Source organism: Conger conger, chromosome 11 (genome assembly GCF_963514075.1).
Source record: "Conger conger chromosome 11, fConCon1.1, whole genome shotgun sequence".
Lineage (NCBI taxonomy): Eukaryota > Metazoa > Chordata > Actinopteri > Anguilliformes > Congridae > Conger > Conger conger.
In genome coordinates this window covers 2,047,485-2,062,500 of record NC_083770.1, presented here as the reverse complement: position 1 = coordinate 2,062,500, position 15,016 = coordinate 2,047,485, and the positions used below count along the sequence as shown (strand labels likewise).

At 42.0% G+C, this 15,016-nt stretch overlaps 1 protein-coding gene across 1 annotated transcript in view; it reads right to left on the bottom strand.

Annotated features, from left to right (window-relative positions):
• LOC133140468 (involucrin-like) overlaps positions 1-13,151 on the bottom strand; it is a 36,303-nt gene extending 23,152 nt beyond the window's left edge. The window contains exons 1-2 of the mRNA XM_061260452.1: positions 13,101-13,151; positions 11,977-11,983 (exon numbers count right to left, since the gene is read on the bottom strand). Coding sequence (XP_061116436.1) covers positions 11,977-11,983; positions 13,101-13,151 — 58 coding nt within the window. The remainder of the gene's footprint in view (positions 1-11,976; positions 11,984-13,100) is intronic.
• Positions 13,152-15,016: the final 1,865 nt, after the last annotated feature.

Genomic DNA, 15,016 nt, shown 5'->3' with positions numbered 1-15,016 from the left:
CAACCCTTGCTTTTCATATCTCTATGACCCCCCCCCCCCCCACCCCCTGCCTGTCCACCCCCCCACACACAGCGACCTCCGCCCCCCTTCACTGACCCCCCTCCTTCACCCTGGAGGCTAACCTTCCTGTTTAAACAGATTTAATCAATACAGAGGGTAGTTGTGCTTTCAGTCAAGATAAGGTTTCAGTGGCAGCCTTGAAACCAGGTCTGCTCTTTTTTCTCTTATCTGCTCCCGATAAAACAACAGGGAAAATGAAACAGATGTGGGGTCCGGGAAATTCCCCTTTTTTCAAACACAGAAAAAAACAGACAATGAAGGGAAAGCCCTATTCCAGCTCAGTGTTGTGGAGCCTCAGTTTTGCACAGGACGAGTGCCACAGTGTGATAGCACGACGCGTCTTTCGTATTGAGTATCTTGAAGCTGCATTCCAAATGCCAGAGACAAGCCCTAAACAGGCCATGATAAAACAAAAAAAGCCTCGGGTTCTGCCTTTGTTCTTTTCCGTCTCTGTGCTCGACCCCCCGCCTGGTGCCCCCTGGCTGAAGAAATGAGGCTGAAAAGATAGCGGGGTCCCCCAATCCCCCTTTCTCAGCCTGGGGTGGGAGGGAAGACAGTGGGGGTCCCTTTTCACTCCTGCTTATGACTTAGGAGCCCTCTTATCCCTGTCTGAGACAGAGAGACAGCAGAGATGTTGGGGGACCCCCTGTGCTTCTCGGTATGGGCAGCTGAATACTGTCACTGTGTGTCATCCAGACTTAGAGACTGAAAGCATTTTAATTTCCAAATATTTTCTCATAAAAGTTTGTCACATGATACACTTATTTACAATTCAAGTTATTTGAATGAAATTGCATTTGGATATCTACAGTATTTTGTAATGCATATGTGTTTTGTAATTGAAGTTAAATATATTTGCATTTGAAGATAAATTATTTTGTTCATATTGGCATGATACTGAGATTTCCTGTATTTCACAATACTCAGTACCTTCATGCAGAATGGCAACCGGCACACCATTGATTGACCATTGAAGCCCTTGCAGGAATAAAGCAAACCTAAACTTTGCTTGCATTTCAATCAACAGAGAGATACAGTACTGTGTAAAAGTTTTAGGCAGGTGTGAAAAAATGCTGTAAAGTAAGAATGCTTTCAATAATAGAAATGTTCATTGTTTATTTTTTATCAATTAACAAAATGCTAAGTGAGTGAACAGAAGGGAAATCTAAATAAAATCAATATTTGGTGTGACCACCCCATTTGCACAAATTCAGGGATTTTGTAGGCATATAGTCATGTGTGATTAACCAATTATACCAAACAGGAGCTAATGATCATCAATTTAATATGTAGGATGAAACACAATCATTAACTGAAACAGAAATAGTTGTGTAGGAGGGTTGAAACTGGGTGAGGAACACAGAGGAACTTCTGGTGACCAAGGGAACACCTCCTGACTTGTCCTCCGTTCTGGACGTCTACCACGATGTCCGCAAGGCCTTCAGAAGTTCCGGGCCTGCTCCCTGCCTCCTCACCTGTCCTACGTCTGTGCCATTGACTTGCTACCCAGCTTCATTCCCCCTTGGCGGTGCCTGTTCTCGCTGTATGTTCCAGAGACCCAAGCTGCATGCTCCAGAGACCCAAGCTGCATGCTCCAGAGACCCAAGCTGCATGTTCCAGAGACCCAAGCTGCATGCTCCAGAGACCCAAGCTGTATGCTCCAGAGACCCAAGCTGTATGCTCCAGAGACCCAAGCTGCATGCTCCAGAGACCCAAGCTGCATGCTCCAGAGACCCAAGCTGCATGCTCCAGAGACCCAAGCTGTATGCTCCAGAGACCCAAGCTGTATGCTCCAGAGACCCAAGCTGTATGCTCCAGAGACCCAAGCTTTATGCTCCAGAGACCCAAGCTGCATGCTCCAGAGACCCAAGCTGCATGCTCCAGAGACCCAAGCTGTATGCTCCAGAGACCCAAGCTGCATGCTCCAGAGACCCAAGCCATGCAGAAATACATCAGTGAGTCCCTGGCTGCTGGTCTGATCTGTCCATCTTCCTCACCCGCTGGCCCGGGGTTCTTCTTTGTGGAGAAGAAGGACAATTCACTCAATCCTTGCATTGACTGCTGAATGACATTACAGTGAAGAACCGCTATCCCATCCCCCTGATGTCCTTGGCCTTCTCCTCTCTTCAGACTTGCCAGTATTTCACCAGGCAGGATCTACACAATGTCTATCACCGTATTTGTAACGGAAACGAGTGGAAGATGGCCTTTAACACCCTTTGCGGCCACTATGAGTCATTACTGGTCATACCTTTCGGCCTCACTAACACCCCAGCAGTCTTCCAAAACCTGATCAATGACATCCCGAGAGACATGATTTCCAAATTTGTCTTTGCCTACCTGAACGACATACTTACCTTCTCAGCCTCCCTTGAAGACCACATCCATCACATCCGTCAGTGCCTCCTGGAGAACCGTCAGTTCATCAGTAATTGCACATAGGGCTATGAAACTAGACAATGGGGGAATTACCCAGAAATTATATAGCTCTACTTTAGTTGCTGCTTTTTTTGTGTCTGTTATTACTTGCTTTGTTGTTTACAATAGCATTGACGTTTTCCACTGACATTAGTAGTTTGTGTCTGTAAAGTCAGGTATTGTCTCTGATTCCTATGGTGATAATAACTTGTTGCTAGACTGGATTCCTCTTTGAGGGGAAACTCAAGCCTTTTATTATGGTAAGCTTTTGATTTCTGATTGCTTTATTCTTTATCCAGCTGTGTATTCCAGTGGAGTTAAGAGATTTGTTTTTGGCCTGACAAATTTGTCAGGTCAATGTGCAATACACAAACCTCCAGTACATAAAAATAGACAGTTCTATTTTTCATTTCTGTCATAGATTCCACGTCTTGGGTAGAGGATTGCTCATATTTTCAGAAAGAAAAATGGCTTTATAATTCGGAAACATGCCATTCTATCTGCCTGTGACACATTTTTTATTTAAAGACACAAATTATTTGTAAAAATATTTAAGTATTTTACTTTTTATATGTTTTTTTTATCATTTCTATTCATCTTGAATGCTTTAGTTTATGGTTGCCAGTCACAGAAAGGATTGAGATACAGTTTTTGCATTTGATGGTGATGCAGTTCCCAGGTGGAACACTGCGTGTGTGTGTGTGTGTGTGTGCTTGCACATATGCACATGCATATCCATGAGCATTTGGATCCATGAGTTTGTGTGAGCTTACCGCTCAACATCTGAAACTCATCGGCTGAAAGCAGGTGTGAGGGTCACTGCTCTCATTGCTGAAGTCCCCACTATGGCAGAGCGCTTGTGTATCTTGGTCTCTGTTTGTCTCTGTAGGACAGAGGCGTGCTTGGGTGCTTGTTAGCCAGAAGACGAGCTTGGCCCTGTGAACTGGGCCCAATTTCAACAAGAGGGCACAGGCTTCACAATTTCCCCTGACCTCATCCTGCATTAAATGAAACACAGACTCACACCTGTTCCTGGCAACCAGCTCACTAACAGAGAGAATCACATTAATGTTCTGTTCTGGTCCAAGAGCAGACATTGACAGAAAATCTCCTTTATCCTGTTGCTAATTGTTTATTACATTGAAAGCTTGTTGAAATGGCTTATATGCATATCCTGTGAGATTGATTACAGGGTGAATATAAAGATGTGATTTGTTCAAAGTTGTTCAGAATACTCTAAGTCAATATTCCAGATAAGCAAACTTGAAATTGCACTGACCCCGAATACAATAATACGATAAGTTCTGTATCTCAGGAAATGTGTTTGCTATTTTAAATTTTTAGACATTATTGCGATGTCCTGTACCAACTTAGCATACAAATGTGTTGTGCAGTGTTATTTTGACCCTCTGTAACTGCATAAAATGTTAAAAATATAAAAAACCATTTCTTTGTGAATGATTCTGGTGGCACCTTCCCATACAGGTGGCAGACTTTCACTTACTATTCCTTAGGCTCTAAAAAGAGATGTTTCTCACAAGGATTTCACATTAAATTATTAATTTAATTTAATTATTCATTATTAAATTAATTTATAGATAAAAGGCTACTAATTTGGGAGTCGCCCTGCGATGGACTGGCGACCTGTCCAGGGTGTATTCCTGCATTTCACCCAATGTATGCTGGGATAGGCTCCAGCCCCCCTGCGACCCTGTTCAGGATAAACGGGTTAGGATAATGCATGAATGAATTTGGGAGTCAATAAGAAATGTAAAAAATCTTCTATTTCAATATTTTTGTGTTTATTACAAATGTTGGGCTCAATTCACCTCAAACTTAAACTGGTCATAAAATCTAAACGTAATAAGAGGGTTAATCGGCTCCTGAAGTGCACTGGGCAATGCTCCTGCAAAGTCATCGGGATACTGTCCTGAAGGAGGTGCTGATACTGTCCTGGAGGAGGTGCTGATACTGTCCTGATGGAGGTGCTGATACTCTCCTGAAGGAGGTGCTGATATTGTCCTGAAGAAGGTGCAATTTTTTGAGTAAGAGGTGAAAATCGAGTTTCAGAAAGTAAAGGTTCTCCCCAATATTTGGTTCCAATCATCCAAGAGGTAGAACTCAGTTGCGTGAAGTTTTGAAAAGCTCATTATACTGCTGCAAGTTGGCTGACAATGGCAAATTAAGTAACCAAGAACTCCCAAACTCCCCCCCACCACCACCACACCACCCCCCGGTCTGCCAACTCTTTACACCTAAACGCCCACCCCAGGATGACATTCTGGTAACGCTCCTGAAGAGAATGGGGAATGATGGTATCCAGTTAGACTTCATTCTATAAACACAGCATACATCTCGCAAACACAACTTCTGGCTGACCATCTGCTTATGTAAAATTGAGGGAGAGGCAGAGAGACAGAGAGACAAGCCACACCTGGAAAATGCATGGTGCGACGCTCCACTTTGCCATTCCTCCCACAGCTCACGACAACCCTCAGAGCTTGAGTCGCAAGCAGCTGGGACAAGTCAGGTCGCATGATACTTTGCCGCTAAAACATTGTGGATTCTCCGACTTGCCTGACCAAGTCTGACAGTGAATACCTTAAATGGTCTGCACCCATAAATCCTACCAAAATCTCCTTCTCTCTAAGAATAAACTCTCTCTAAATTCAGCTAGCTTATTGATGCAACAAGAATGTACACACACAGGTCACAAGTAAAACATCAAATGAAAAACCTACTGAATTAGCAATAAATAAGAAATAAAGTCTAGTTTGGTATAGCACATGGTTTTAATATTTTACTATAACGCCTACACCTTCATCTGCATAAAAACACCCTCAGGCCATGAAAGAAAGCGCATACATTCTCTATTCACATTCCCTCAGATGGTCAAAAAGAGGTTTTGCTCTCTTCCCTTTCATTGGAGGGCAATACAATTTTACATAATTTAGCTAATCTGAGTCTAAATGAACCTCATTGTGTCATTCCATCACTTCCTGTTTCACTAGAGTATAAAGATTAGGTAACAAGCATGCAACATCCCTTTGTCAACCATCAGCATGGGAAAAGCCTAAGAACTAAGAAAAATTATGAATTAAGAAGACACAGATGGTAATTGACCATCATGTCGGGTACAAAAAAATTAAACATAAAACAGTTAAACACACCACTTACTTAATAAAAAGGCGTATCGAATGGTTGCACACTTGGCAGGACGAGGACTCACATGCATGTTATCCCCCCGGATGGTCCAGGACAATGAGTCCAAACATACATGAAGATACACACAGAATTGGTGAAGTAAAAACAACAGCCATGTTCCGCAATAGCCATCTCAGTCTCCAGAATGACATTGCTTGAATAACCTGTGGTCTGAAGTGAAGAGGGGGGTATCTCAGGGATATCAATGATTCTAAAAAGTTTGCATGGAGGAACAATCAAAAATGTGTTCTCTAACCTTGTCACAAGTAATAGGAAAACTCAGGGCTGTCATTTTTTCCAGGGGTGTTTGCACAATATGTTAAACCAGAGGTGCCAATAATTGTGACACTTGTTTTTTGGGGAAATTTTTATTTGAAAAATAAGTAAGACATTTGCTGATTCCATTGGATCTTTAATAAAGCACACTGCTTTAAACATGTTGGAAAAATGAAGCTCACTGTGCTTTTGTGCATATTTGTCAAGGCTGCCAATAATTCTGGAGCCCACTGTAAATTCCTTTCCCCCTCATGAAGAGAAATGGCATGCAAAATACATTGAAACAGCCTTTCTTGCTCAGCTTCATCCTTAAAAAGTGAGTTCCAAATATTCTTTAGTTATTTTTCATTGTCTGAACATGTACTTCCTTTGTCAGCCATTTTGGAATTGTCAACTTGGCGGTGTTCACCTGTCACTGCTGCTCGACCGGTGCCCACACAGAGAGCTCTGAGACTGCACAGCTCTGGCGCTCTACAGAATGGAAATAGGCACTGGCTGACACATACTTTGGCAGAGAACACTTGCTTCTGTGTGTTCTCCCCGAATGCGATATGGAAAAGAGACACAAGAATGTTTACAAACTGTGGGATAATGGAAAATATGGAGTAAAAAATAGTTTGGCAAACGACTTCTGTGGTTGGGGTACTGTGCAGGTTATGTTTATACCTGATTACCGTTATGCTCATAAGAAATGAGTGGAATTTTAATATGATGCCTTCATCTCATATCTACACGTCCACAGACAATGTGCAAAATGGAGTCTGCGGTTCTATAATATGAACACAGACTCTTGTTAATCCTGAAGCCATTAGCAAGGTCCTTATCTTTTTTCATCCTTTGATTCTGTCCAATGCCTGATGTAATCTTGGCACTTATAAAACTCAGCTCACTCACACCTTGTTTTAGTCAAAATGAATCCAAAATAATAAAAAATGACTGAAATCCGGACTAGATGATCATTGAGATTTTCACGATCACCGATAATGCGACGCTTTGACCCTGAAAATGCTATCGCTTATTTACTCTGCCAAAATCATTCATCTGAAGGTGCATCTCAATCCTGATCTGCTCTTGTCTTTCATGTAACCTCATTATTTCTCTGAAAATGTCCACTGTCTTTGCCCTGATGCTGTTTCACCAAAACAATCGCAATTACACATGCAATTAATCGCTTGTTAATAAAGTGACTACAAATAATGATTTAGATGGCTAGATACCAGACAACATGATGCATATACAGCGTCCCAGTGGGATTCTTAAAAGCAGTCATGCATATATCCCATGCATATGTGTATGGACTCATTAGGGGTCTCTGCGCTATTAAGTATTTTGCTTTTTACATTCGCTTTCCAATAAGCAAAATTTGTTCAAATTGATAAGCTTTAATTTTCTGTTTAGTATGACGAATGTTGTTTTTCTATTTTGTCTTGCTGAGGTTCGACCAAGCATATTCTTTTGTTCTTTCCCATGTAGCCTTTGGTGTGTATACCACTTTAGCACATGTAATTTATTAGTGTTTCTTTAAACATTTTTAATAAAATTATCTTTTCTTCTGACATCTGTGCTCATCCATCTGATTCTTATATTTGCAAGTTCTTCATAAATTGAAATTGAATCTTTATTTGCTCATAGTCTCCTGCTACTGAACCAAAAGCACCTCATCTGCACTCCCCATCCTATCACACAGGCCAATTTATAAGCTCTTAAAAAACCTAAATACAGCCCTTTCCAATCTACACACAGAGAATCAAACAGACTCATGCTTATGACTGTCTTCAGTTGCATTTAATTATTGATGGAAACCAATAATGTAATAACTGTCTGAAAATAAGAAGTCATAAAAAGTCTGAAAATTAGATATTGTGTTATTGGTTAAAAATGACTACAGTTTTGGTTCACAAACGGTTTGCTTATTACATTACTGAAAAGTTATCACATTATTGCAAGCTGTGGCACCATTGAGTTATTGCCTTTTTGGTTTTCACACGGGTCATCAGCTTTTATTGTTGTTATTGTTGGAAGGAGAGCTCTTCATTATACATGTGGAACAGCAGGCGTACCTTTTTTCCCATTTGCCCATGAATGAAGATCATATGAGCTATTCTCCCTGAGCGGTGCTCCCCCTGCACCCAGAATATTAATCCATCCATCACAGCCACTCCAGTGGTCTGTCTGTCAGCTGGAGAAACCAAGACCACCCCCATTGAGAAGGAGCTAATTAAAGGGTTTTCAAAGAAGGGGTGTTAAGCCTTTATTCTATTATCTAACCCCCCACCACCACCACCACCACCTTCCCAGTTTTAGCCCTACGGAAAGGTTTTGGGGGACAGCTGTGCTGTTAGTGCTTATCCTGCCAACACAGTAACAGCACATACATTAAATGAGCTGAATGATGCGGAATGCTGCGTCAAGAATTGACAACCACAAGGCTCCACAGCAGAATCAGCGCAAGGACTTTTCTCAGAAAATAGTCAGCGGAAGATGCTATGCGTAATGAGACGGTGAAGCATTGTGGAATCGGATATCGTGTCGCAGCGACACTCCCACTTCCTCCTCGTTCCCACCGGGGTCAAGCGCTTCAAGTCTCATGCCCCCGTCCTGTGAAGAGCGGCGGCTTCTGCCTGCAGGCTCCATTCCTCAGCCGACGCATGAGAACTCACCCAAAACACGGCAACTGTGACGGATCAGAACCATGAGAATAGCGGCTGGTGCTGAGCTGCCTGAAGCCCGATCACGGACCGGCGCCCGGCAACAAAGCACCCAGTGTTGGAGAGGGCCTGCCAGAGCACAGCGGGGCGGCCTGTTCCACTCTGATCTTCACTTCTTCATGCCCTTTCTCTTCCCAGGTTTTTCTGTCCTTTCTGCTCCATCCAAAATGTTCAGTTGTAATCATCCTATCACCGAGGGCAGACAAAATACCGCAGGTCTTCTCTGAGCCCCCCCCCCCCCCACCCTCCCCACCCAAGTTGTGTCGTAACCTGTAATGACTAACGTGCCTTTGAATGACTCAAGAGCCGAGAGCTACCTTTTACCTTTTAGGGTCACTAATGGACAGATGGGAATTACAAAGAGTTGGGGGGGATGGGGGTGGGTGTGCAAGTGAAAACAGAGCTGGTGAAATTTCACATCCTGTCCGTCTGCACCTGGACAGCAGCAGGTTGGGGGGCCTCCTTTATGTACACTCCACAAACCATAAAGGGACTCCATTATGTTTATTCTACAGTAACAGTACAGTTTTAACTTCGTCGACCTTCACAGACAAAGGTTTCATCATGGTGTATGAAAGGTTTTTAACAATAATTTATATTCCTATCTTTCTGCCATTTTGTTTAAAGGTCAGTTCTTTGCAAACAATATCAAAAGGTCACCTTACAATTTAATCATCATTTAATATGTATATGTAATTGACACTTGAAAAGAATTTGAAGTTTTAAGAAATAGGCTATAACTACTTGAAAATGAACCCTGGGGAATTATATTCATTTAACCTAGAGAACAGAAATTAGTGGTCTTTTCACAGCAGATTTATACAGCTTAGTGCAACCAAGGAATTGATTTGCTTGTTTTATTTCATTATAGAGCAACCATAGGCTTCTTCTGACAAATACTCATTTTTCTTATTAAAACGCTGCTGTTGGACAATTAACTTTTCTCATTTCCAAACAGTCAACCTTAGAAGGGCCTTTAAAAAAGTACAACTGAACTGTCATTATAATGCTGCAACTATAGCTCCAGAAGTGAACAAATATGTTTTCAGTGCTTTGTTGGTGACCTACTTTTGCGCAAACTCCTAAATGCCCAGAGAAGCCTCCAGGTTTTATAATCTGTAGGATGTAGTAGCCTTACTACAACGTCAATTTAAATACTCTGGGTTGGGTCCAGGAATTCGTTTTTGTTCATTTAAAACATGTGTTTAATTTGTTCAATTCAATTCTTACCTTGTCTTGTACTTACCAATCTAGAGCCTTGTTCCCCCATATGGATGCTGTATTGTAGACAAGTTATGTGAAGTCATGTTGTGCGTACAATGCAAACATTGTTCGTCTCGGTTTCATTGACACTGTTGATGCACTTAAGTGCAGATATTTGATCTCCCTTGGAACAGAAGGTAGGAACCTTGTCTTGAGGACTGGGAGGAGGGGGCCGTTATGCACTTAAGAGCTGCCATTTTGCCCCAGAGTCCCCAGGGTCATTCAGATAGAGTTGCCTCACAACGAGGTGTTAAATTCAACGCTTTTTTTTCATCGCTTTTATCACAGTGAAAACGTGCTCCTTTAACTCGTCAGCTGCTTATCCACGTTAATCATGGACTATGTGGGCTTTCCGTCCAAATCATTATTATTATTATTATTATTATTATTATTGTTATTATTATTATATACCTTATTTAATCTCGATAACATCATAGGTCAAGACATTAAAATGAAAAGAAAACATTAAAATGACAGACCTCTTTTTGTGATGGTCGAGTCAGGGAAAGAGTGAATGGACTTATATGACCATACCTAAGAGAGCTGAACTTCTGATGTTGGGAGGTATCTTTTTCTCTCATTTTAAAAATGATTGTATTCGCCCTGGTTTAAAATCCAGCTTGAAATACCAATAGTTTCAAAACCTACTTTGAGCTGGTCTAACTGGTCAAATAGCTACCAGCGGTTTCAGAACCTAGTTTGAGCTGGTCTAACTGGTCAAACAGCTACCAGCGGTTTCAGAACCTAGTGTGAGCTGCTGAAAGCAGGGAGCTACAGCTATTGACAGATGACAGAGGTCAGACCGGTCTTTTTTTTAAATGAAGAAGCTATGTTTTCACAGAGCACTCTTTGGTTTCCTAGTTGCATACAGTAGCAGCAAAAGGCAAAGCTGAATGCTCCTATGAGCCGTGATTGTAATATGTTCTTGTTTGGCTCCATTTCCATTGATTGTGGTGTTTGTGCCCTACCAATAAAAAAAGACACTTTACTTTACTGTGCTACCTTTCATATATATTCCCAAAGGAGATTGTACCTCATTCAGCGTGTAAACCCATATTCATATATAACCTTTGCCAATTCTGTGGATACTGTTCAACAAAGTCTATTGTGTTTGGAGATCACAGGGCCCTGGAAGTGGACCTTGCTGGCTTGTTCTGAGGAACGCTCACTTCTTTGTATGAAGAATACAAATGGTCCAGGCTTCACCATAATCTTTGAAGCAAACCACTGAAGATTAGTATATTTAGATTTAAAAGGACTATGGATATGCTGCTATTAATATGTAGACCACTGTAAATAAATGTGATCCCTTAAAAATATAGACCATTTTATTTATCTTCCTGAGACCTGTCTATTCTTATTTCTCCCCTGTAGGGGACATGAGTCTGATCTTAATCTCAAGAACCATATGTTCTACTATTCTGAAACCTGCACTGCCAGACAAATTCTATGAAAATACAATTCATAATATTCATATGCCAAAAACATTAAAACACTTAATCTAACTTTTTTCTGGCAGGTCTCAGGAGGTTGTAACTTAGGCTAGCACACATTTGCCTAATGTAAAATTACTGCAATCATGGAACCCTTAAATATACTGAGCCAGTCGGGGTGGGCATGGTTATTCGATTAACTGGAATAGAAGTGTAGTGTTCTTCCACAGTGTTCTTCAGGTAGAGTTCTATATAAATCAATCAATTTTATTTAAAGTTCAGAATCGCCATGCAATATGGGCCTAATACACTTTACAAATAATGCAGAAAAAAGATTCATTAAAGAAAAAGGAAGAAAGGAAAATAAATGTAATTTAATAACTATTTAAAAGATCAAATTTAAAATGTAGTATTTAAAACAAAGTTAGGCCAATTTAAAACAGTATTTAAAACACAGGCCAATTTAAAACAGTATTTAAAACAGTATTTCAAACACAAAGTATATTAAAACACACAGTATATAAAACAGTATTTAAAATACAATATTTAAACAGTGTTTAAAACACCAAAACGCAATACAGCCCTACTAGCCCTACCTGCCCTACCTGCCCTACCTGCCACCTGTGTTACAGGGAGCCCCACCAGTGTTACAGGGAGCCCCATCGGTGTTACAGGGAGCCCCACCGGTGTTACAGGGAGCCCCACCTGTGTTACAGGGATGCAGTTCTAAGGTAGGCTGTAATGGAGTGAGTAAAGAACGCTTTTAGTCTGGTTTAAATGTTTCAGCTGAACGTGCTTCTTTAACATGTAATGGAAGGCCATTCCAGAGATAAAGTGCACGGTAGGCAAATGCTCTGTGACCAACAGATTTTTTCTTTACTGAAGGAATGACCAGAAGACCAGCATGGAGAGAGTGATGAGGGCATGCTTGTGTAATATAGTAAATGGTGTAATCAGCTGAGATAGGTAGTGTGGTGCAAGACCATGCAAGGCCTTATATGTTAAAAGACGGACCTTAAAATCAGCTCTTGTACTGGTAACCAGTGAAGAGAGGCCTGAATGGGTGTTATATGCTCAATTGTTTTTGTTTTTTTCAGTATTCCAGCTGCAATGTTCTGAACAAGCTGAAGACTACTAATAGCACAACTAGGAAGACCAGAGAAAAGGGCATTACAATAATCAAGCCGAGAAGATACAAATGCATGTACTAAGGTTTCAGCATCACGCAGTGAAAGAATAGGTCAAATTTTAGCAATATTACCATCCATCCATTTTCACCTGCTTATCCGGAGTCGGGTCGCGGTGGCAGTAGGCTGAGCACAGTATTCCAGGTGTCCCTCTCCCCAGCAACGCATTCCTCCTGGGGGATCCCGAGGCATTCCCAGGCCAGGAGAGATATATAATCTCTCTAGCAGGTTCTGGGTCTACCTCTGGGTCTCCGCCCAGTTGGACGAGCCCGGAAAACCTCCAAAGGGAGTCACCCGGGAGGCATCCTGATCAGATGCCCGAACCACCTCAATTGGCTCCTTTCGACATGAAGGAGCAGCGGCTCTACTCCGAGCTCCCTCCGGATGTCCGAGCTCCTCACCCTATCTCTAAGGCTGAGCCCGGCCACCCTACAGAGGAAGCTCATTTTGGCCGCTTGTATACGTGATCTCGTTCTTTCGGTCACTACCCAACGCTCGTGACCATAGGTGAGGGTTGGGACGTAGATGGACCGGTAAATTGAGAGCTTCGCCTTCTGGCTCAGCTCCCTCTTCACCACGATGGTCCGGCGCAACGCCCGCATTACTGCCACTTTGGTTATACAGGGACCGGATGGCTCGAAACAACGGCCCCGGTACCCCATACTCCAGCAGTACCCCCCACAGGGTTCCCCGGGGGACATGGTCGAAAGCCTTCTCCAAGTCCACAAAGCACATGTAGACTGGATGGGCAAACTCCCATGACCCCAGCAACCCCACGAAGGTAAAGAGCTGGTCCACTGTTCCACGAACCAGGACGGAAGCCTCCTTTCCAGCACCCAGGATTAAACTTTCCCGGGGAGGCTGAGGAGTGTGAGATATTACTAATATGAAGAAATGCGTTTTGGTAATCGCCTTGATATGAGGCTGGAATGTCAGACGAGAATCAAAAATCACTCCACTTGACTAAGAAATTACACAGCCATCAATGTTAACACTCAAATTCTCAAACAAGTGTCCATGTGTCCAAAATTAAATTAAAAATTACAAAATGATTTGCTGTATAATAATGAAACCAAGAAAGCACCGTCCCCTGCAAGCCAGTATGCTTCTACAGGCAGCTGAGAAGTATGCTATGGTCCACGGTCTCAAAAGCTGCACTTAGGTCAAGAAGCAGCAACAATGATGTGAAGTCAGAATCAACAGTAAGCAACAGATCATTGATTACTCTGGTCAAGGCGGTTACAGTACTGGTTACAGTTAGAGTATCTGTTGCTCAGCCTATTGTTGAATATCTTGGTAATGATGTTTATGAGTTAATGAGTTGCTATCTTCATGCAATCACTGACATGCAATCACCCCTTGTCAGCATTTGGAGTTTGAACATAATACTGGTCATACACTGCTATAGACATAGCCTATTTTGTCTTTTGTGGAACCATAAATGCCATTTTTTCCTGGAATTATGCCGCTGTTGTGCAGTAACATATGCGATTAATGTGCTGAATTTTATCGTTTTGGCTGTGGTCCCGCCTATTGGAGCATGCTTGGGGGAATTGCTGCTGAAATTCCCAAGGGTGGAAGAAAGAATTGAGCTGTCCCTGACAATCCTAATAAAAATATATATCTAAGAAAAAAATAATCAGCTAATTGAAGAGTATTACATTTATTGTGTCGGACTAGGAAGATAACCTGGGTAGCCTTGCAACCTAGACCTGTCATACACCATGTCTGTTCTGTTTTGGCTTTTTCCGTTTCGTGTCTCATGTCCACGTTTTATGTCCACTCTCGCTTTCCGTAGTTCATTCATTCATTCATCTCATTTACTCACACTCACACCTGTTTGTCATTTCAGTTGAATCACCTGTGTATTCATACCCGTTTGTTTGTGACAGTTCTTTGTGTGACCTGGCATAACACCACTTTGGGAATTACGCCCAAATAAATAGTTTGTAAGAATTGAGGATTGGTGATCAATCCCCACATAGGTATGTTCAACTAAATGAACAAGCAGAGACGTGGATTCAATAATAAAACAGAGTTTATTCGTTACAATCCTAAAAACAAAGTAGAAAAACCCACACAAAAACCAACCAAACTTATAAAATTAGCCGGTAGGTCTTCCCCGGCACTAGGGGCACTACTGAGTGTGTGCGGATACAGGTCCGAGGGTGGAGGACTTGCCGGAAGTGGAACCGAAAGGTCACTCCCTTGTGAAGGTGCCAGCAGACATACACCCACGTGCACTGTAAATCAGTGAGATACCGACACGGTGAATCACAAATATTCTACTTCTACACACACGCTATGACATGCAGTGAAAAGAACGCCAACCTCCATGCAGCAACCTCCACGCCAAACCGGATCCCAAACCACGCACTGAACATAAACAGTAAGCCGCCCCAAAGCCCCAACTCGAATAACAGTTGGTTTGTCAGTAGTAAGGATGTTAAAAATACAAATAAATAAG